The sequence below is a fragment of the Phyllobates terribilis genome, unplaced genomic scaffold, assembly GCF_046119375.1.
Source record: "Phyllobates terribilis strain yellow unplaced genomic scaffold, ASM4611937v1 Scaffold_7__3_contigs__length_470593459, whole genome shotgun sequence".
NCBI classification, from domain to species: Eukaryota; Metazoa; Chordata; class Amphibia; order Anura; family Dendrobatidae; genus Phyllobates; species Phyllobates terribilis.
The window spans coordinates 261000381-261023200 of NW_027362767.1; the positions used below are offsets into that span (position 1 = coordinate 261000381).

The window sequence follows — 22820 nt, forward strand, 5'->3', positions numbered from 1 at the left end:
GCTTTATTTTACAACAACCAATCACAGTGCAGCTTTATTTTCCCAGATCAGCCAATCAGATTGAAGCTTATTTGAAATTTATTTTTTTCACTAAAAATTGTTTGCAGCTGACTGAAATATTGCAGCGTCTGCGCTCAATGTATTGTGACAGTGACCTGTAGCTGTATGTAGGTAAGATGGCAGTAGTGAATACCAGCATGCTCTGATTGGGACTGTATGAGAAGACTTGCTATTAGTGTAAGGACTATCACTCCCAGCATGCCGTCACCCACGTTTGCTCCTCTGGGGATAGGTTAGGATTCCTCAGTGGGATCAGGGTGCAGGTCAGGACTTGGCCTCCGGGTGGCAGCAGTGAGTTCTCCACATTTGTCTTTCTGACAGCTGGCACGCCCCTTGCCGATTGATTGGTGCCGGTGGGAGGCCCCGGGTGACGTCACAGGCGCGGTTATATAAGCAGGGGCCGCTGACAGCTGCAGGCAGTGGACGCTCGGCTCTGGGATCTGTATGTTACAGGACAGGAGATCTGTGCGCCCCGGGACCTAGTGGATCTGTACTGAGCAGCGGACAGGTGGGTGGCACCGGAGATGCTGCATGTGCCCGACTTGCAGAGTGGGGGCTGTAGTTGGCAAGTGTGAGGAGACTTTGTCCGCTCCGTGCTCTTCTCTGCAGTTCACATCTGTATCCATAGAAGTGTAATGTAATAACTGCTGTATTATACTGTATTACAGGGCAGTGTGCTATAATGGCTTATGCCGTAGTCTATTGCAGTGGTCCCTGAGCTATACTGGGCTGTAATACTACAGTGGGCTGTAATAACGTGTGCGGGGCTGTAATATACTGGGCTGTAATGTGGACGGGGTTGTAAAATACAGGCATGTAATATGGACGGGGCTATAACAATCTACATTGGGCTGTAATATTCAGGGCTGTAATAATCTGTAATCATGTCTGTGGGGCTGTAATATACTGGGCTGTAATAATCTACAGTGGGCTGTAATATACAGGGCTGTAATAATGTGTATGAGGCTGTAATCTGTAATGTCTACGGGGCTGTAATAATCTGTAATATACAGTGCTTTAATGTGCTGGGCTGTAATATACTATACTATACAGGGCTGTAATATACTATACTATACAGGGCTGTAATATACTATACTATACAGGGCTGTAATATACTATACTATACAGGGCTGTAATATACTATACTATACAGGGCTGTAATATACTATACTATACAGGGCTGTAATATACTATACAGGGCTGTAATATACTATACAGGGCTGTAATATACTATACAGGGCTGTAATATACTATACTATACAGGGCTGTAATATACTATACTATACAGGGCTGTAATATACTATAATATACCGGGCTGTAATATACTATAATATACTGGGCTGTAATATACTATACTATACAGGGCTGTAATATACTATACAGGGCTGTAATATACTATACAGGGCTGTAATATACTATACTATACAGGGCTGTAATATACTATACTATACAGGGCTGTAATATACTATAATATACCGGGCTGTAATATACTATAATATACTGGTCTGTAATATACTATACTGGGCTGTAATATACTATACTATACAGGGCTGTAATATACTATACAGGGCTGTAATATACTATACTATACAGGGCTGTAATATACTATACTATACAGGGCTGTAATATACTATACTATACAGGGCTGTAATATACTATACTATACAGGGCTGTAATATACTATACTATACAGGGCTGTAATATACTATACTATACAGGGCTGTAATATACTATACTATACAGGGCTGTAATATACTATACTATACAGGGCTGTAATATACTATACAGGGCTGTAATATACTATACTATACAGGGCTGTAATATACTATACTATACAGGGCTGTAATATACTATACTATACAGGGCTGTAATATACTATAATATACCGGGCTGTAATATACTATAATATACTGGGCTGTAATATACTATACTGGGCTGTAATATACTATACTATACTATACAGGGCTGTAATATACTATACTATACAGGGCTGTAATATACTATACTATACAGGGCTGTAATATACTATACAGGGCTGTAATATACTATACTGGGCTGTAATATACTATACTAGGCTGTAATATACTATGCTGGGCTGCAATATACTATACTATGCTGGGCTGTAATATACTATACTATACTGGGCTGTAATATACTATACTATGCCGGGCTGTAATATACTATATACTATGCCTGGCTGCGCGCTATGCAGGGCTGCAATATACTATATACTATGCCGGGCTGCAATATACTATATACTATGCCGGGCTGCAATATACTATATACTATGCCGGGCTGCAATATACTATATACTATGCCGGGCTGCAATATACTATGCCGGGCTGCAATATCCTATGCCGGGCTGCAATATCCTATGCCGGGCTGCAATATACTATATCCTATGCCGGGCTGCAATATACTATATCCTATGCCGGGCTGCAATATACTATATCCTATGCCGGGCTGCAATATACTATATACTATGCCGGGCTGCAATATACTATACTATACAGGGCTGTAATATACTATACTATACAGGGCTGTAACATACTATATATTATGCCGGGCTGCAATATACTATATACTATGCCGGTCTGCGCGCTATGCCAGGCTGTAATATACTATAGACTATGCTGGGCTGCGCGCTATGCCGGCTGCGCTATGCTGGTCATATAAAATACTAGACTGTAATATACTCTACTGCAATGCAATACAAGTGACTAACCTTGCGCCGTATTATAGTGCACTGTGGTATATTAAGCAGTGTAATATGTATTATCTTACAGCACACGCAGCTTTATTATATAGTAACCTATAGATAAGTCTGATATAAGATCACTTTTGTAGTGTAATAGTGTGTACTGTAATATATCTACTGCCATATAATGTACTAGTCTGTACTATAATAGCCGATGCTCTACTGTACCGGCATATTAAATTACTACAGTGCTATAATAGTGCATGCTGTAATATGTGCACTCTAATGTACTGTAATAGTGCATACGGTACTATAATAGCCGATGCCATAGAATCCTAATATAAAATGAATAGTGTTATAATAGTGTGTGTTGTAGTATCGGTATATTACAGTTAGAAAGTGTGCCTGTGCTGTAATCTGCTATTATACACTACTGCTACAACAGTTTATACTGATTGCATTGTTATATGCAATAATAGTGTGCTGTGCTGTAATCTAGGGGTGCACTGTAATCCGCTGTGCTGTAATCTAGGGGTTCACTGTAATCCGCTGTGCTGTAATCTAGGGGTGCACTGTAATCCGCTGTGCTGTAATCTAGGGGTGCACTGTAATCCGCTGTGCTGTAATCTAGGGGTGCACTGTAATCCGCTGTGCTGTAATCTAGGGGTGCACTGTAATCCGCTGTGCTGTAATCTAGGGGTGCACTGTAATCCGCTGTGCTGTAATCTAGGGGTGCACTGTAATCCGCTGTGCTGTAATCTAGGGGTGCACTGTAATCCGCTGTGCTGTAATCTAGGGGTGCACTGTAATCCGCTGTGCTGTAATCTAGGGGTTCACTGTAATCCGCTGTAGTGTAATCTAGTCTGTATACCGCTGTTTGCCAGGCCACAAAGGAGTTGTGCTGTAATATATATACCGTAATGTAATATACCATGATGTAGTAAACATTATACTATAATAACGCTATCCAGATATATTACAGACTGTACTGTAATATGCACAGATGGAGCAGATTTCACTTTGTGACTGTTCTCCCGCAGTCCCATGTAAAAGGTCACATGTAATATCAGCAGATGCCGAGCTCCGCTCCGCTGCCTGGTTCTGACATGAGATTCAGTTTTGTGGATTCCCAGTTGTATTATAGAAAGCGGGGAACTACTACCCCCAGCATGCTCTGATGGAGGCATGTGGCAGGGAAAACCCCAATATCAGAACTTATTGGGCCTGGAGATCAGTAACAGCAGATCATTCCCCGGGCTGGCACTCCGGTACCCGCCACCGCCACGTCCTACTTGGATTTCATCCGCAGCTGCGTTTCAGCCTTTAGATTCCTTTCAGAGGTCTGGAGATAATGGGGGGGATTGTGCTGAATCCCAAAGTGTTTAACCCCCTGAAGCCCCCGCAGCTTTCTCATTCTCAGCTCATCCTGCTAGTTTCAAGCTATGGATATAAACCAAACTGTTTCCATCCATTGGCAGCTAGCAGAGATCCTTACAATCACCAGGTTATAATGCACAAAGTACTTCAAAAAGTGTCAGAACTTTCCATCCGGGACCCTTTTTAACTTAGGAGCAGGGCAGATGTGTCCCCCAGGAGCCAGAATGACCCCATACAGGTAGAGCAGCCTTTAGTGCAGACCTGTAGCGAGAGTCACTCTGGCTCGGCAGGTATGAACGTTGTTGGAGGGGGGCCGCTGAGCTTGCAATCTATTCACATTACCCATAATTCCCACTTCTGCACGACACTGATCCGAGCAGAGTTTTAGGCTGCAGACCCTTCTAACACCTCGTGCTGCCCGCCCTGGATGTCATCTTTTTGGTTGGACAGATTTGAAGGGGTTAAAGCATGAATGGTGTAAATTTTCTGTCGTGGGTCGGGGCGTTTGTTTCTTATGGCAACCCTCCTCCCCCCAGATTATGTTGGTGGGTAACATGTTGGCCCCTCGCCCATCCTTGTAAATCTCCCTTAATCTTCCAGTTTTAGGGGTTTTTCTGGTGTCCCCCGGGGCGGAGGAGCTGGGATTTACAGGGTAATTAGCACCGGATTTGATAACATAATGTAATTGTAAGAAATGAGAGACTCGTTACGCGGCAGCCGCAGCGGCTGATGCCAGGTATGCCCGCATTCTGAAAGCAAATTAGCGCCTGGCATTTAAAGGGCAACTCCTCCCTAAATAAATCACCCCCATTGCTTCATTAGCTCCCCAAATTTGTGTTTCTTTAATTATTGGGGGTCTATAAAAGATAAAATAATGGGGAATTCCCCTTTAAATTTTACCACCTAGACCCCCTACACGTAAATCATAAGCGTAATGAATCCCTAATGGGTGGCGACGCCTTGTGGCTGTTCAGTAAATTGCAGGCGTCTTATATCAGTCTTTAAATTTGCACACTGTTTGGCAGATGGAACCTTAATAATGGGAAATCAGTTGTCAAATGTCAGTGCCCCCTTTTCTGGCACAATGTGTATTCAGGATTTATGGTACCTCAGTCCCCCTCCCCCTGGCGGAAAGCAACCTATATGGCTTCTCTTTCCATACCCAGCTTTTCCAGACACTTGCCATTCGCACCTGCGGGAAAGTTTCGTCTTGGCCCCTGTTACCAATATTTTGCAGTTTGAAAGGGTTACAATTAATCGCGCTTTTTATGTGATGCTGAAAACGTCTCGTCGGTCGCCATTTTGTCACTATACTGTCCCTTTAATTGGACGACCCACTTCTTTGCTGTGTAATACAGTACAGACCGCTGCCTGTAAATTGTGTAGATGTGCTGCTCCTCCTCCTGGCAGGCACCGTAGTGTTATAACACCGCTAAATACAGTGCAGAACCCCAGCTGTAATAAGGCAGGATTGGGCCCCACGCTGGATTACGTCACACTGTGATATCAGCAGGGGCGTGGAGTAGTTTTGCTGTGCTGTGGGTGCTACAGGGTTAACGTCTATTATAACCGGGTGCTTTATAGCCTTATAGCTCCATCGGAGTTGACACCGGGGCATTTAGAACGTGACAGAGGCCCTAATGTGTGCCAATGACGGCTGGCAGTGAAAGGGTGCGGGCTCCCGGCAGTTGCGGGGTGATTAGCTGCGCTCTCGGGGGACGGCTGTGTAATAAGCTATTTTCTGGTGCTTGAGCAAAGTGCTTCTTTCAATCACTTAGGTCTCTGCAGCTGCCACGCGCCAGCGCCAGTCACACACGTCCTCACCCTCCGTCTCCTCTGTTTGCCTTACAGGACCAGGGATGGTGAACAACCGGACGTCTGAAGCCACCACCACGGCGGTCAGCAGCAACGGCTCCCCCCCTAAAGCCTGCGCAGGATGCGGGGGTAAGATCGCAGACCGCTTCCTCCTGTACTCCATGGACCGGTACTGGCACACCCGCTGCCTCAAGTGCTCCTGCTGCCAGGCTCAACTGGGGGAGATTGGCACCTCGTGTTACACAAAGAGCGGCATGATCCTCTGCCGGAACGACTACATTCGGTGAGTGCAGGATCCATCAATAATCTCACCGAGCTGCTGGGACTAGTAGTTCCACAGCTGCCATAAAGTGCATGATATTCATTAGTGCTGCCGTGACACTGATTACTACAGTGGAGCCAAAATGACAGATGTTAACATCTCACACAAGGACGAACAGTCAGGAATTAGTATATTTATCTCTGACCCCAGTCAGGTGGCTTAGAAAGTTGGGTTTTTATCCAATATGGCTTCCATTGTCACACTTTCCCGACCACTTAATGGTTGGTCTAGTTATGCAGATACGCAGTAGTTGGGAAAGTGTTATAACTAGGATAACCAGCCGTTCAGAAATCTGTGAAAACTCCGTTCATAATGAGTAGTCTGTCTCTGAGAAAGTGGAATGACCGTGACTGAATGGAATAGAAACAAGGGCTAATATTCACAGGAATTTGGAGTAAAAATATGGTGGAGGAATGCGGGCAGGGATTCAGTCTTGTCCACTGCCACCCACTTTCTGTACTGCCAGGCGGTTTTTAAATACACCCTATAGCAAAAATAATGAGGGAAACAAATAGGAACATTAAAGTTTGTACACCCGTTCCTAAAGTTATTTAATCCCTCATTTATCTGCTTTAGGGTAAAACGCTGAGATATTTGTGATTCTGGGAAAGCTGAACGAAGACCAATATGGCGGTCATCACTGCTCCCATAGGCGGTGTTACCCAGATTTCCTAAGATGTCATGTGATCAATTGTCATTCCCTGCTGTAATATTACTGTATTAAGTTCTGGGGATTTTAGGAGGAGTATCCCTTTAGGCCAGTTTCGGATCTGCTTCTCGGCAGGGGGGCACTACATTTCATATACTCTGCTCGTGTTGTGCAACTGTTGCAAGTCACAGACCCTGCTATAAGCCCCCGATTCAGCTTCCCCCGCCCCTCGGTCGCATCACCACAAAAGGTCCTTGGATATTAATTCGCACAGGCCTTGTGACCCCTGAATAGCTCCCCCTTCCTTCCCCTGCTCCCACTTGGCAGGTGAAGTTCCCTGTTGGCAATATTGAAACATATGGCATTAATTAAGCCCCTGTTATTTTCTATTAAGTTCAATTCCGTTCCTCACCGGGAGGGCTCAGAAATTATCAGTTCCGCCCCACCCCCAAAGCTGAATGCATTAACACTTTCTGCACCAATAATTTCACTCCTCTCCCTCCCCCTATGCTCTATCCAAAGTCCATAATCCTGGGTTTTGGCCCTAAATCGGGTGAGGAATACGAGGGGTTAAATTTTAATATGGCTGATTTCCCGGTGATTGGTTGGATGAGTTTGTCTGCACATTGCCTTTAAATTTAAAGGGATGTAAGTTTACTGTAAGCTGTGCTGACGTGTGAGCAGTTTTTCACACCCATGAGATGTAAAACTAAAAGGAGCGTTCCACTTTTTGGACTACTTGGGCATAAAAATGAAGATGTGAATATATTTTGGTCTCCTGGACCCCTGAGGTGTCCTGCTGGGTACCATAAATAGAAGCCCTTCCAATAGGAGGGGTGGACGGTGGCCTCCTGACTGTTTGCACCCCCATCCATGCCATCCTCCTGTTTCTATAGTTGTAGAGCAAAGGACGTTGCAGAAATGCCAACATATTCCACAGTAATCCACCAATGTCTCCTTTACGGTATATGTTTCAAGGAATTCTCCACTTTTTAAATAAACTTTGACAAGGATCCATCATGAATTCCGGCCCTTAGGCCACGGCCCCACTATCGGTATTTGGTCAGTATTCTGTCAGTATTTTTCTCAGGAGTGGGAGCCAAAACCAGGAGTGCTTGATAAATGCAGAATTGGTGACTTGTTTCTATTACCCACTCCTGGTTTTGGCTCCCACTCCTGAGAAAAATACAGACTGAATACTGATAGTGGGGCCGTGGCCTCAGAGAAGATCTCAGCCGGTGACCACCAGGCCTCCACCCACATGGTGACCGGTTGCTAGGGAGAAGATAATGAAGTGTTCATTTCAATAAACTTTATTTAAACGGTATAATAGGTCACAGTGCGAGGCTAAGGCCCCTGATCTGCATGAGGATTGTATTCCCCTGACCAGCGCTGTCTCTGGCTCATCCTCCTGCTCTTCGCCTCCGCGTCCACCCCCCGCCCGCCCCTCCTCGGCCGCTTAAATTACTGTTTAAATTAAGATCGAAAATTCATTACGCGAGGCCTTTTATTAGATTGGACGGCACTTTGGCGGCTGCACTAGGACTGTGTCAAAGAGCCAGAGAACAGGATATTAAAGGCAAACTCGCATCAATTACACGGCCGATTCAGACGAGATCTTCAAGGAGACGGAGGGAAAACATTTAATAAAGAGAGAAACTCATTTAATAGAAGACCACCCCCCTCCTCCTTATAGAAACACGGAAGATTCTGTGTACATTTCATTCTTCTCTGTTTGCTGCCGTCTATTCTGCCTGGAGGATGGGGGGGGTCCTATAGGGTGGAAATTTAGACCCATTTTCTGTCTTCTAAATCTTCCAATATATATGATCTGTATGTGTGTATACTGTATATAATGTATGTGTGTGTGATAAAAAGAAAAAATATATAACATATTATATATACATACGTGTGTGTGTGTGTGTGTTCACAGCGGGTGAAATAAGTATTGAACACGTCACCAATTTTCCAAGTAAATATGATATAAAATTCTCACTAGGTGTCGGTAACAACCCAGCCAATCCACACAGGCAAATAAATTAAACCATAGATGTCCATAAATTATGTGTAATAATACAGGGAAAAAGTATTGAACACATGAAGAGAGGTGCAAAAAGCCATGGAAAGTAATGACCCCAGCTGAAATCTATCAGTAATTAGTAAGCAATCCTGCCACTTAGTGAAAAATATGAGCTGGTTCAACTGATGGCCTATATAAAGGTGTTTTATTATCAAGGTGGCACACAAGAAACATTTCATGATGGGTTTAATTAGTGAGCTGTCTCAAGACCTTCACAACCTTATTGTTGCAAAACCTACTGATGCCATTGGTTACAGAAGAATTTCTAAACTACTGAAATAAGTTGTCCACTACTTTACAATTGATGACCTATCCCATCTTTAGAATAGGTCAGCAATGTCTGATTGGTCGAGGTCCGACACCCCTCGCCGATCATCTGTCCTCGGTGGCGGCAGCCGCCGCTGCTGGCTGGAGATGCTTAATTGTGGAGCTGTTCCTTTTTCTGATAGTTGCTGCGGGCTGGGTACTGCATATCCGCCTCATATTTAAATCAATAGGAGGCAGATGTGCAGTACCCGGCTGCGGCCACTGTCAGAAGACTGAGCAGCTCCGCAATTGAGCATTTCTGGCCAGCGACCGCCAAGTAACACTGATTGGTTGGGGTTTGACACCTGGCACCCACCACCAATCAGACATTGATGACCTATCCTAAGGATAGGATAGGTCATCAATGATAAAGTAGTGGACAACCTCTTGAAGGTTCCAGTGAGCGCTGTTGGGGCCATAATCTGGAAGTGGAAAGAACATAATTTCACCATAAACTGGCCACGACCAGGTGATCCCCGCAAGTTTTCAGACAGAGGATTGAAAGGAATTATCAGAAGAGTTGTCCAAGAGCCAAATACCACCTGTGGAGAGCTACAGAAAGACCTGGAATCAGCAGGTACAATTGTTTCAAAGAAAACAATAACTAATGCACTCAACCTCCGTGGGCTGTATGCACGCTCACCACGCAAGACTCCATTGCTGAACAAAAAGCATGTTCAAGAGCGTTTAGAGTTTGCTCAACAACATTTGGACAAGCCTGTGAAATACTGGGAGAATATAGTTTGGTCAGAGGAGGCCATAATACACACCATATTTGAAGGCCAAAAAGCACTGCATAAACACCATACCAACAGTGAAGTTTGGATGTGGGAACATTGTAGTGTGGGGCTGTTTTTCAGCATAGGGCACTGGCAAACTTCATGTAATTGAAGGAAGGATAAATGGAAAAAGTACTGAGACATTCTTGATAAAAATCTGTGGCCATCTACCAGAATGATGAAGATGACACGGAGGTGGACATTTGAGCAAGACAATGATTCCAAGCACACAGCCAAGGAAACTCTCAATTGGTTTCAGAGAAAGAAAATAAAGCTGTTAGAATGGCCGAGCCAATCACAGGACCTGGATCCAATAGAAAATGTATGGAAGGAACCAACGCTGAGTCCATAGAAGGAGCTACAGAAGTTTCAGGATGTGAAGAGCTATGCATGCGGTGTGTGTAATATAAATATATATATGTATATATATATTATACATACATACCTTAAAAATAAAAGGAGATAGCACTCATGACACTTTTGTTAATCACAGTAAACCGGTAATAATCAGAATATAAAAGCTGGAGTTTCGTCCTATTTGCTTTGTCTGGAGTGTAGATGTATAAAGTGTATATCGACTATTATTGCTTCACTCTGAATTATTAACTATAGCCACTGATGTGTCCTCCATGCCTGAATATAGTAAAATATCATCCACTTCACTGCTACGGTAACACGCTGGAGATTCTCTGCATGCAAATCCAGATAGAAAATCCGCACTGTATTTGCCACAGGAGCTAAGGAAAGCTGGGTGACTGAACGCGTTCTAGTTGCAGCATATTGGTTATCCATTATGTACTTCATATTGGCATAGTGATTAAAGGGGTACTCCCAAATTCGGGGGTCTTATTGCTGAGCCTCTCCCTTCCCTAGCGATCCTGAGAAGGGGGCTTTTCTCCACCTTGCTGTGGATGTAGCGGAGGTGCTCATGCTCGGCCTCTGCTCCATTAGTTGTCAATGGGACTTCTGGAAATAGCGGAGTGACTTAATGTAATATCTTTTACTAAATTCAATACTTTGCCTAATTTCATAGGTGTCCAGCCTGGTGCCGAATGCACGACTATTCTTGGGGTTCCCTTATAATTTAAAGAAGACCTGACCTATATTTAGAAGGTATAGATGTAATTACCAGGTGCTTGTGATGCGGTCTGTCCCTCTCTGGGTAATGTATAATGATGGTGTACGCAGCATCTGATGTTGCCTCTTCCTCACAGATCGGACATTTATGGGCCTCCCGGGACGCACTTTTCATAGTCTGAAGGCCTGGGCAATTAATTTGTGTTTTTGCTGCAGGGCAGCGGGAGATTATGCTGCAATCAGGCAGGATTAATCGATAATGCTCATCTAATCTGAGCTCCACATCACCTCCGCACCGGAGGAAGGGTAGGCTGGTCATCCATGTTATACCATGTGGGAACTACAAGGCTCAGCTGGCAGCTTCCACATGGCCAGGGCTTGGAATTACTCCTTTTCCGATATGCCTTGTAAAACTGCAGATTTTGAGTTATGGAAAAGATGTGAAAGGTGATCTGAGACTTGTAGTACTGCGGTCACATAGTTTGCCTATGGCCATAGTGTGTCCTTGGCTCACAGGATAGGAATATTGGAGGGAAGATAGTATGGTGGGCACTCAACGGTGAGGGTAGGCGTCGTGGTAGAATAAGCTTGATATAGTATAGAGATATCACAGCACAGGCGTTTTTGAAGTGAGAAAATGTGATTTTAATGATGCAGCAAAAATATCTGTGAAGTATTCTGTCCAGTGTTTCGGTCCTAAGACCACGGCCGCGGCAGGGAGACGGACCTTTTTTCTGCATCATTGAAATCTCGTTTTCTCACTTCAAAAACGCCTGTGCCGTGGTATTTCTATACTATAGGATAGGAATATTAACATGACGCTCGCATGGACACAGAACACTGTTTGCACAATAAAGTGTGTTCCCATGACCCGCTGTTTACTGGGATGAAGCAGCGAAACCAGATGGAAAAACAAAGCGAAATTTTGCATAAATGGCTTTTAGGGAAATGGGAGAACGAAACCTCCCATAGGGGCAGGGAATGAATCTGTGTTGGTGTCTGAGGGCCCGTGGCATCTGCATGGATGAGATGGGTGAATCTGAATGTACCCTCAGGTCCATCTTGGTATGTAAGGCATGTGGGGCTGCCCCTCAGGTCTGAGTAGTATATAAGGTGTTTCTCTATGTCCTGCAGGTCCGTTTAGGTATCTAGGGGGTTTCTGGGATGCCCCTCGGGTCTGTCTGGGTATGTAAGGTGTATCTGGATGCCTCTCACCTGAGTGGCCCCTCGGGTCTGTCTGTCTGTCTGTCTGGGTGGGCCCCTCGGGTCTGTCTGGTATGTATGTAGGATGTATGCACAGTACGATGTATCTGGAGGCCCCTATAGCGTTTCTGGGTAGCCTGGGTGTATCTGGCCTGCAGTATTGCAGTGTCTAGGTGTGTATTGACCCCCCCCCCCCTTCCCTGGTTGAGTATCTGGGTATTTGGTGTATACCCGGATACCCCTGTAGTATCTGTTGCAGTCTGGGGTATATCTGGGTATCTATCCTCTCTCTGGGCACCTCGTTATCATATCTGGACATCCCAGACGGACACTACGTGGGTATATACTATATACCGGTGATGTGTAAATAGATCATGTACAACATGACGGGTGGAGTCCGAGTCCAGTAATGGCCGCTGCCCTTGTAACATTAGTGTCTGTTTAAATGACCCTTTAAATCACATTCTGTGATTGCTTCTGCCTCCGTGCAATAAATTAACATTGCTGCCAGACGGTGATAGATGCGATGATCAATGCAGTTTGATTGTCACGTCCAGTTAACGTTCTTGTCTGCGGAGTCATTTATATCGTCCTTATGTGTAATACTGCATGTGTTTCTCTATGGCAGGTTATTTGGGAGTAGCGGGGCGTGCAGCGCGTGCGGACAGTCCATCCCAGCAAGCGAAATGGTGATGCGGGCACAGGGCAGCGTCTATCATCTGAAGGTAAGACAGTTGGGAATTCTTAAAACGTAAGAATTTTGTTGTGTTTTTTTTATTTTTTTTATTATTATTATTTAAACGGGGAATGAAGCCTATTCTGGTGCATCTGAAGTTGAATTAAGAGACGCATTGATTTCAGTAAGGGGCAGCTGTAATTTTACGTTTTGTCTTCTGTTTTCCTTTAGTGCTTCACATGTGCCACGTGTAGGAACAGACTGGTACCAGGAGACAGGTTCCACTATGTCAATGGCACCATCTTCTGCGAACATGACCGGCCCTCGGGGCTTCTTAACGGACACTTAAATCCTCTGCAAAATAACCCTCTTCAGAGTGGCCCCATGCTACCTGACCAGAAAGTAAGTGTAAGCTCTTGGGACAAAGCTGATTTTTCTTCATATATTAAATAGTGATTATATTAGATGAATTTATACTCCACACACATCCAAAGCTGCATGTGGGATTCTACTATTGGCTTTTAATTTGCATTGTAGGTTATGCTCTATTCACATCCAGACCTGCATTTAGGTCACTAGAACCCGAAGTACCTTTATACTCTCTTCACATCTGAAGCTGCATTTAGATCACTAGGACCTAGACATACCTTATACTCGGTTCTAGTGATCTAAATGCAGCTTTGGATGTGAACAGAGTATAAGGTATGTCTGGGTCCTACTGATGTGAATAGAGTATAAGGCATGTCAGTCCTAGTGCTCTAAATGCAGCTTTGTATGTGAATAGATTATAAGGCATGTTGGTTCTAATGATCTAAATGCAGCTTCGGATGTGAACAAACATGCCTTATAATCTATTCACATACAAAGCTGCATTTAAAGCACTAGGACTGACATGCCTTATAATCTATTCACATACAAAGCTGCATTTAGAGCACTAGGACTGACATGCTTTATACTCAATTCACATCCGAAGCTGCATTTAGAATTGTACCTCCTGCTCCCAGGCTGCCTGTGCTCAGGTTGCATCCCCCTTACACTACATTCTCATGTATTCCTATGCTGTTTGCTTCCAGGCTGCCATGACCTGATGTCTTGCTCTAGCTGCGACTAAAGCTTAATTTTCTGTGTTCTTGCATTGTGGGAGATGTACACAATAGTTATATAAGAATAGACTGCATCTCCCAGAATGCTGTGCGTTACGTGTTTCTGGTTTTGCACTAAGCTTTTTCCTCTCCTCTCGTTTCAGGTCTGTTAGTGAGCGGGAGCTGCGTATCCTCTGTGCCTTCTGTTAATATTTCCTTGGAGACACATTGTTGACATATAGAAATATCTATAAATATATATATATTATATACTCCTCTTCAAGTTTTGCTTGTCTTCGTCTGGTGATCGCACACATCCGGCATCGTACATGGCGGCCGCGCCGGGTCCAAACTGGAGGAGGATTAAGAACTTGTAAATGACTTGTAAAAAGAGAATTATTTTGCAAAGTAACAGCCAGAAGATTTTTTTTTTTTTTTTTCCGTTTTTGGACTTGGGTAAATGTTAATTATGTATATAGGACTTGTAAATCCTTATGACATCACTGATGACATCACACATGGACTCACCAATGGGAAGCCACCACATTAAAAATCGCCAGGAGAATCTGAACCATGGTCTTCATGTCACTGGATGGAGTCCTGGGAGTGGACGATGGGTTTGGTGTACACTGATGGCGGTACCCCACTGTTGCAAGGGTTTGGAAACAATCAGCTTGGAGCAATGTAAAGATTGTTTTTGAACATGCTCAGAACGTTGCCAGTTGATTATGGTGGGCATCATCTTGCATGTACATGGTCTGACACTGCCAGGCTTCCACCTGCGGGTTTGGTGCCAAGCGTCTCAAGACTTATGTTGACTCTAGGTGGTGCCACCACGCCTTTTTCAAGTTGCTGCCCATTAGTTCTCCTTGGTAGGGTTCCTAGACCCTGACTGGTTCCCTAGTACAAAAATTGGGTCAGCTTAGTTGGGGAAGGCTGAGCTAGTCATCAGAAAAGCACCCCCGCTCATCTTGGTCAGATTGCTTCTGCCTGACTTGGATCACGCCCCCGCTTAGCGGACTCACAATTTTTTAATTTATTTTTTATTCTGTTCTCTCCCATGAATTGGAAGTTGTGTATGGCTCGACGTGTAGTCACATGGATTGCAGATTATATAAAGCATAAGCCGCACTCCAGTCTTACTGCCCCCACCCCCCACCGCATACTCTAGTTATACCCACTTGCCTTTGCTTCCTTACCCTGTACAGTACTGCGTACACTGTCAGCACTCTATAAATATTTTTGTATCTTCCAGATTGTCTTATTTATGGTGTTTATGAAACTTTTTGTTGAACGCGGCACCATGGGAGGTGTGGCCAAATGTGGATAGATGAGATTAAAAGAGAACTCAAAAAGCTGTCAACTGCCTCAGTCTGTTATAAGGGGGGAAGGTGCTATTGGAGGGGTCATTTCTGTTGGATGAGTCTTGTGGGGGGGCTAGAAATCTATACTTTTGGCGGCCAGTTTATTTGGGGAAGGAGAAGGCTGAGTGGTAAGCTTATCAAATGAATCTAATGAAAAACACCCCCTGCTCATCTGTCAGAATGGTTCAGCCCAACTTTGGTCACGCCCCTGCTTAACTGATTCCCAGAAATATTTTTTTTTCTATTGTATTATGTTCTCTTCCTACATTGGAAGTTCTGCTGATAACGGCTTGATGGGTCGTTACATGGATTGTGGTTTCTGTATAGTATTACTTATATTACATAGGTAATTACAGTTGCATTATGGATTGCAACCCCCGGCCCGATTATGGGTCTGCAGACCCCCGTGGTGCTGTTAGTTCAGGTCATTAAATCTGCAGCTAGGATCAGTATTACAAGCATGAAATCAGCCTTACTTTGAAAGTTCACTGACTGCACATTTAAAGGGGTCCTCTGGGTGAATATTTTCTTCTTTATAAATAAAGTTTATTGACCCCGTTCCTGTAATATTGTTCCTGCATCTTCTGTCCCTGGGTGCAGGTCCATATAACATAGATCTAACCCATAGAAACAGTGGGGAAAATAAGTATTTGGTACACTGCCGATTTTACAAGTTTTCCCACCTACAAAGAATGGAGAGGTCTGTAATTTTTATTGTAGATACACTTCACCTGTGAGAGACAGAATATTAAAAAAAAAAATCCAGAAAATCACATTGTATGATTTTTACATAATTAATTTGCATTTTATTCATTGAAATAATTATTTGATACAATAGAAAAACAGAACTTAATATTTGGTCCAGAAACCTTTGTTACAATTACAGAGGTCAGACGTTTCCTGTATTTCTTCACCAGGTTTGCACACACTGCAGCAGGGATTTTGACTCCTCCATACAGATCTCCAGATCTTTCAGGTTTCGGGGCAATCACTGGGCAACATTGAGTTTCAGCTCCCTCCAAAGATTTTCTATTGGGTTTAGATCTGGAGACTGGCTAGGCCACTCCAGGACATTGAAATGCTTCTTACAGAGCCACTCCTTAGTTGCCCTGGCTGTGTGTTTCGGGTCATTGTCATGCTGGAAGACCCAGCCACGACCCATCTTCAATGCTCTTACTGAAGGAAGGAGGTTGTTTGCCAAAATCTTACGATACGTGACCCCATCCATCTTCCCTTCAATATGGTGCAGTCATCCTATCCCCTTTGCAGAAAAGCACCCCAAAGTATGAGGTTTCCCCCACCATGCTTCACTGTTTGGATAGGGTTCTTGGGGTTGTACTCATTCTTATTCTTCCTCCAAACACGGCAAGTGGAGTTGACACCAAAAAGTTCTATTTTGGTCTCATCTGACCACATAACCTTATCCCATGCCTCCTCTTGATCATACAAGTTGATCATTGGCGAACCTTGCATACCCTGCAGGATTTTAATACATGACGGCATAGTGTGTTACTAACGGTAATGTTTGAGACTGTGGTCCCAGCTCTCTTCAGGTCATTGGCCAGGTCCTCCCGTGTAGTTCTTGGCTCATACCTGTCCTTATAATCCCTACTCCACCAGGCGAGATCTTGCATGGAGCCCCAGTGCGAGGAAGATTGACGGTCATCTTGTCTTTCTTCCCTTTTCTAATAATTGTGCCAACAGTTGTTGCCTTCTCACCAAGCTGCTTGCCTATTGTCCTGTAACCCATCCCAGCCTTGTTCAGGTCTACAATTTTGTCCCTGGTGTCCTTAGACAGCTCTTTGGTGTTGGCCATGGTGGAGAGGTTGGAGTGTGATTGATTGTGTGTGGACAGGTGTCTTTTATACAGGTAACGAGTTCAAACAGGTGCAATTAATACAGATAATGAGTGCAGAGTAGGAGGGCTTCTTAAAGAAAAACTAACGGGTCCGTGAGAGCCAGAATTCTTGCTGGTTGGTAGGTGATCAAATACTTCTTTCATGCAATAAAATGCAATTAAATTATGTAAAAATCGTACAATGTGATTTTCTGGTTTTTATTTTTAGATTGTCTCTCACAGGTGAAGTGTACGTACGATAAAATTACAGACCTCTTCATTCTTTGTAGGTGGAAAAATCGGCAGGGTATCAAATACTGTTGTTCCCAAAGTAGGTAGATAGATTTAACCCATCCAGTACCACATATGGTGACAAAACCCAAAAAATCGTATTAAAGTCCAAATCGGTCAAAGTTGTTTTCTGTTTTTTTCTATAAAGTCAATGACCCAAGTCCACGTTTGTAAGAAATTGAAATACAATTTACTGTTTGATTAAAAAAAAGTAACATTTTTCATTTTTTTGCACGTTCCACTCGGTTCTCTCCTGAGCCTATGCTGATATTGCAGTATTTTTTGTCGTACATCTGTCCCTCCTGCCGACCCCCTGAGGTATAATGTATATGCAAAATAACAAAACTAAATGTAAATAATTTACGAGGCAAAGTGTTGTGTTTTATTGTCGAGATCCCGGTTGTGTTTTTTTTTTGTTCTTTTTCTTTTCTGTTGCTTTCGGTCCTGGGGCAAGAAACCGTTTTGTTACAAAAGATTTTGATCCTTATATTGAATAATAAAACAAAAAGAGGGGGTTTCCATGGCAACTGTTTCACAATGTCTTTTTATTTAAGCTGTTAAGAAAAAAAACTGCTGGCGTTTTACATGTTTATAGTGGTTTAAGGGGGAATGCTTCATGCAAAACTGATAGAAGGCGATTACAAAGACCATAAGTGTACACAATAATGGTTTCTAGAGTTCTTTTTTTTTTTGTTCATTCATAGACTGTAATACCCCAGTGTGCCTCTAGGGGAGCTGTAGAGAAACAACATAGTTACTAAACCTGAGCGGTTGTGATCAGCAGATCTATGTATCCAATATGAAAATTTTAAAGAAGCTGTGCATTAGGAAAACCAAAGTTGGAAGGAAGTGGAATAATACCGTCATCCTCTATACTCTGCAGTCACACATTGTTGGGGTGCAGTGCTTGCAGCGGTCCCACTTCTGCATTCCACTTGTGATTGTTATTTATGACCCTCTGATACTTCTGGGAAGACATGAGGCAATGTTCACTATGAGTCACTGCCTGAGCCAGCTGACCGAAGCTGTAAAAACCCCCTTTAAAAATAGCGTCCTTGTTTGTTTTTCTTTAAAGGGATATTACACCTGCAGTCAAATTTAATCTATTGCTCTTTATCTACCAACTCTGCTGCCGAGAGACTGACTGAAGTGTTCTTTAATTGACTCCAATCAATATTTTATATTACATACATGTTTCCATTTGATATCAGCTGCTCATCTTCTAATATTCCTATACTATTATAGACTGCTTCACAAGATATTCATTGTATGTGCACAGTGACTGCACCAGCAGAATAGTGAGTGCAGCTCTGGAGTATAATACAGGATGTAACTCAGGATCAGTGCAGGATAAGTAATGTAATGTATGTACACAGTGACTGCACCAGCAGAATAGTGAGTGCAGCTCTGAAGTATAATACAGGATGTAACTCAGGATCAGTACAGGATAAGTAATGTAATGTATGTACACAGTGACTGCACCAGCAGAATAGTGAGTGCAGCTCTGAAGTATAATACAGGATGTAACTCAGGATCAGTAATGTAATGTATGTACACAGTGACTAAACCAGCAGAATAGGGAGTGCAGCTCTGGAGTATAATGCAGGATGTAACTCAGGATCAGTACAGGATAAGTAATGTAATGTATGTACACAGTGACTGCACCAGCAGAATAGTGAGTGCAGCTCTGGAGTATAATACAGGATGTAACTCAGGATCAGTAATGTAATGTATGTACACAGTGACTGCACCAGCAGAATAGTGAGTGCAGCTCTGAAGTATAATACAGGATGTAACTCAGGATCAGTAATGTAATGTATGTACACAGTGACTGCACCAGCAGAATAGTGAGTGCAGCTCTGAAGTATAATACAGGATGTAACTCAGGATCAGTAATGTAATGTATGTACACAGTGACTGCACCAGCAGAATAGTGAGTGCAGCTCTGGAGTATAATACAGGATGTAACTCAGGATCAGTAATGTAATGTATGTGCACAGTGACTGCACCAGCAGAATAGTGAGTGCAGCTCTGAAGTATAATGCAGGATGTAACTCAGGATCAGTAATGTAATGTATGTACGCAGTGACTGCACCAGCAGAATAGTGAGTGCAGCTCTGGAGTATAATACAGGATGTAACTCAGGATCAGTACAGGATAAGTAATGTAATGTATGTACACAGTGACTGCACCAGCAGAATAGTGAGTGCAGCTCTGGGGTATAATACAGGATGTAACTCAGGATCAGTACAGGATAAGTAATGTAATGTATGTACACAGTGACTGCACCAGCAGAATAGTGAGTGCAGCTCTGGGGTATAATACAGGATGTAACTCAGGATCAGTAATGTAATGTATGTACACAGTGACTGCACCAGCAGAATAGTGAGTGCAGCTCTGGCGTATAATACAGGAGGTAACTCAGGATTAGTAATGTATGTACACAGTGACTCCACCAGCAGAATAGTGAGTGCAGCTGTGGGGTATAATACAGGATGTAACTCAGGATCAGTACAATACAGGATAAGTAATGTAATGTATGTACACAGTGACTCCGGCCGTAGAATAGTGAGTGCAGCTCTGGAGTATAATAGAGGATGTAACTCAGGATCAGTACATGATAAGTAATGTAATGTATGTACACAGTGACTGCACCAGCAGAATAGTGAATGCAGCTCTGGAGTATAATACAGGATGTCACTCGGGATCAGACCACAGGTGTCACTGTGTACATACATTACATATGTGAGTATACGACCTTGTTGAGCAAAGATCTTTCGGGGGTCTTGGAGGAATCTGGCCTCACATCAGAATTCCTTTTTTCCTCCAAGGCCTGTGGAATGAGCTGCATTTTGCTGCAATGTAACCCAAAGCCTTAATTGCTTGTGTGCGGTAAGTCATGTCTGTGAGGCACAACACGGGTAGGTATATGAATGGCGGGCCCCGGCCCTGTGCTCTGCGTCTGTGCTCGTTAATGGAGAGGTGTTCATTAGTGGGGATTAATGAGGCATTCATCTTTTTTGCAGCTCAGATTGTTGAAACTAATGAGCCTCACGACCCTCGCTGGTTCCCAGCCTGAGACTCCTGTCTGTCTGCCTGGCAGATGTTGGTGCATGGACCCTTTCAATGCCTGATCTGTAGGTTAAACCCTTGTTACAAGCCCCAATGTCTGCTGGACCCCCCCTATAGGGTTAAAGCAGCTTGGGCATGCTTGCTTTTATAATTAACCCCTTGTGACGCTTCACTACGATCATATGTACAGGAGAGTCTGATATAACATATGCACTTACACAATGGTAAATCATATGGGAGAAACGAGTAGTTATGCGTGCAGGCACTAGTGTGCGGATCACTTGTGAAAGTGGGTTCAGCTTAGCAAGTGGTGTGGGAACAGAAAAGAAGTAGCAGTCCCATATACTGTATTCCTATGGGAACTCTAGACGACTAATTACATAAACGTATATGGTGCATATGCTCATATAGAATATATATATAATCTATATCTCGCTTGTAATATACTTCTTTTTTTGCTCAACTATAGCACATAGATTATTCTGTCTTTTACCTTGTCTACATCATAAGCATGCAAGCAGTCATGGAGAGAAATCACCCCTATGCCTACACGTATATAGTATTATCTATCCTTCCATTGCTTGCATGCCAGTGTTTGCATGTCTATAACGTAGACATCAGCACATGTGCTCGTTTATGAACATCTCTCTTCTATCACATTTCCTAAGATTGCTTTCTAGTGATAAGTATATTTCCTTAGTGCTTGCTTATGTATACATGCCCCAGTGTGTGTGTTCACATGTATATATTCTATTATTGGTTGCTTACTTGGATCTGCATACATATACTGTACATCTAATCTAAGATTGCTTGCTTGTAGTGTATGCTCACTTATAACACATTCTTAAGTTTGGACACACCTTCTCATTTAAAGATTTTTCTGTATTTTCATGACTATGAAAATTGTACATTCACACTGAAGGCATCAAAACTATGAATTAACACATGTGGAATTATATACTTAACAAAAAAGTGTGAAACAACTGAAAATATGTCTTAAATTCTAGGTTCTTCAAAGTAGCCACCTTTTGCTTTGATGACTGCTTTGCACACTCTTGGCATTCTCTTGATGAGCTTCAAGAGGTAGTCGCCGGAAATGGTTTTCACTTCACAGGTGTGCCCTGTCAGGTTTAATAAGTGGGATTTCTTGCCTTATAAATGGGGTTGGGACCATCAGTTGTGTTGTACAGAAGTCTGGTGGATACACAGCTGATAGTCCTACTGAATAGACTGTTAGCCGCTTTTTTCTTGCCATAATACAAATTCTAAGTAAAGAAAAACGAGTGGCCATCATTACTTTAAGAAATGAAGGTCAGTCAGTCCGAACAATTGGGCAAACTTTGAAAGTGTCCCCAAGTGCAGTTGCAAAAAACATCAAGCGCTACAAAGAAACTGGCTCACATGAGGACCGCCCCAGGAAAGGAAGACCAAGAGTCACCTCTGCTTCTGAGGATAAGTTTATCCGAGTCACCAGCCTCAGAAATCACAGGTTAACAGCAGCTCAGATTAGAGACCAGGTCAATGCCACACAGAGTTCTAGCAGCAGACACATCTCTACAACAACTGTTAAGAAGAGGCTTTGTGCAGCAGGCCTTCATGGTAAAATAGCTGCTAGGAAACCACTGCTAAGGACAGGCAACAAGCAGAAAAACTTGTTTGGGCTAAAGAACATGGACATTAGACCAGTGGAAATCTGTGCTTTGGTCTGATGAGTCCAAAGTTGAGATCTTTGGTTCCAACCACCGTGTCTTTGTGCGACGCAGAAAAGGTGAACGGATGGACTCTACATGCCTGGTTCCCACCGTGAAGCATGGAGGAGGAGGTGTGATGGTGTGGGGGTGCTTTGCTGGTGACACTATTGGGGATTTATTCAAAATTGAAGGCATACTGAACCAGCATGGCTACCACAGCATCTTGCAGCGGCATGCTATTCCATCCGGTTTGCGTTTAGTTGGACCATCATTTATTTTTCAACAGGACAATGACCTCAAACACACCTCCAGGCTGTGTAAGGGCTATTTGACCAAGAAGGAGAGTGATGGGGTGCTACGCCAGATGACCTGGCCTCCACAGTCACCAGACCTGAACCCAATCGAGATGGTTTGGGGTGAGCTGGACCACAGAGTGAAGGC

At 43.4% G+C, this 22820-nt stretch overlaps 1 protein-coding gene across 1 annotated transcript; it reads left to right on the plus strand.

The window, feature by feature from the left end:
- The first annotated feature begins 435 nt into the window (after nt 1-435).
- On the plus strand, nt 436-18143 carry LOC141154501 (LIM domain transcription factor LMO4-A). The gene is made up of 5 exons (XM_073640531.1): nt 436-568; nt 5987-6233; nt 12995-13091; nt 13274-13444; nt 14289-18143. Exons 2-5 carry the CDS (start codon nt 5995-5997, stop codon nt 14295-14297), a joined length of 516 nt encoding a protein of 171 aa, XP_073496632.1. The 5' UTR covers nt 436-568; nt 5987-5994; the 3' UTR covers nt 14298-18143.
- The last annotated feature ends 4677 nt before the right edge of the window (nt 18144-22820 follow it).

Bases quoted from the DNA above. Each gene is read 5' to 3' on its own strand.
- LOC141154501 (XM_073640531.1), top strand. From the start codon at position 5,995: ATGGTGAACAACCGGACGTCTGAAGCCACCACCACGGCGGTCAGCAGC. The intron at 6,234-12,994 runs GTGAGTGCAGGA...TCTCTATGGCAG, and splicing joins TGCCGGAACGACTACATTCG to GTTATTTGGGAGTAGCGGGG. The intron at 13,092-13,273 runs GTAAGACAGTTG...GTTTTCCTTTAG, and splicing joins GCAGCGTCTATCATCTGAAG to TGCTTCACATGTGCCACGTG.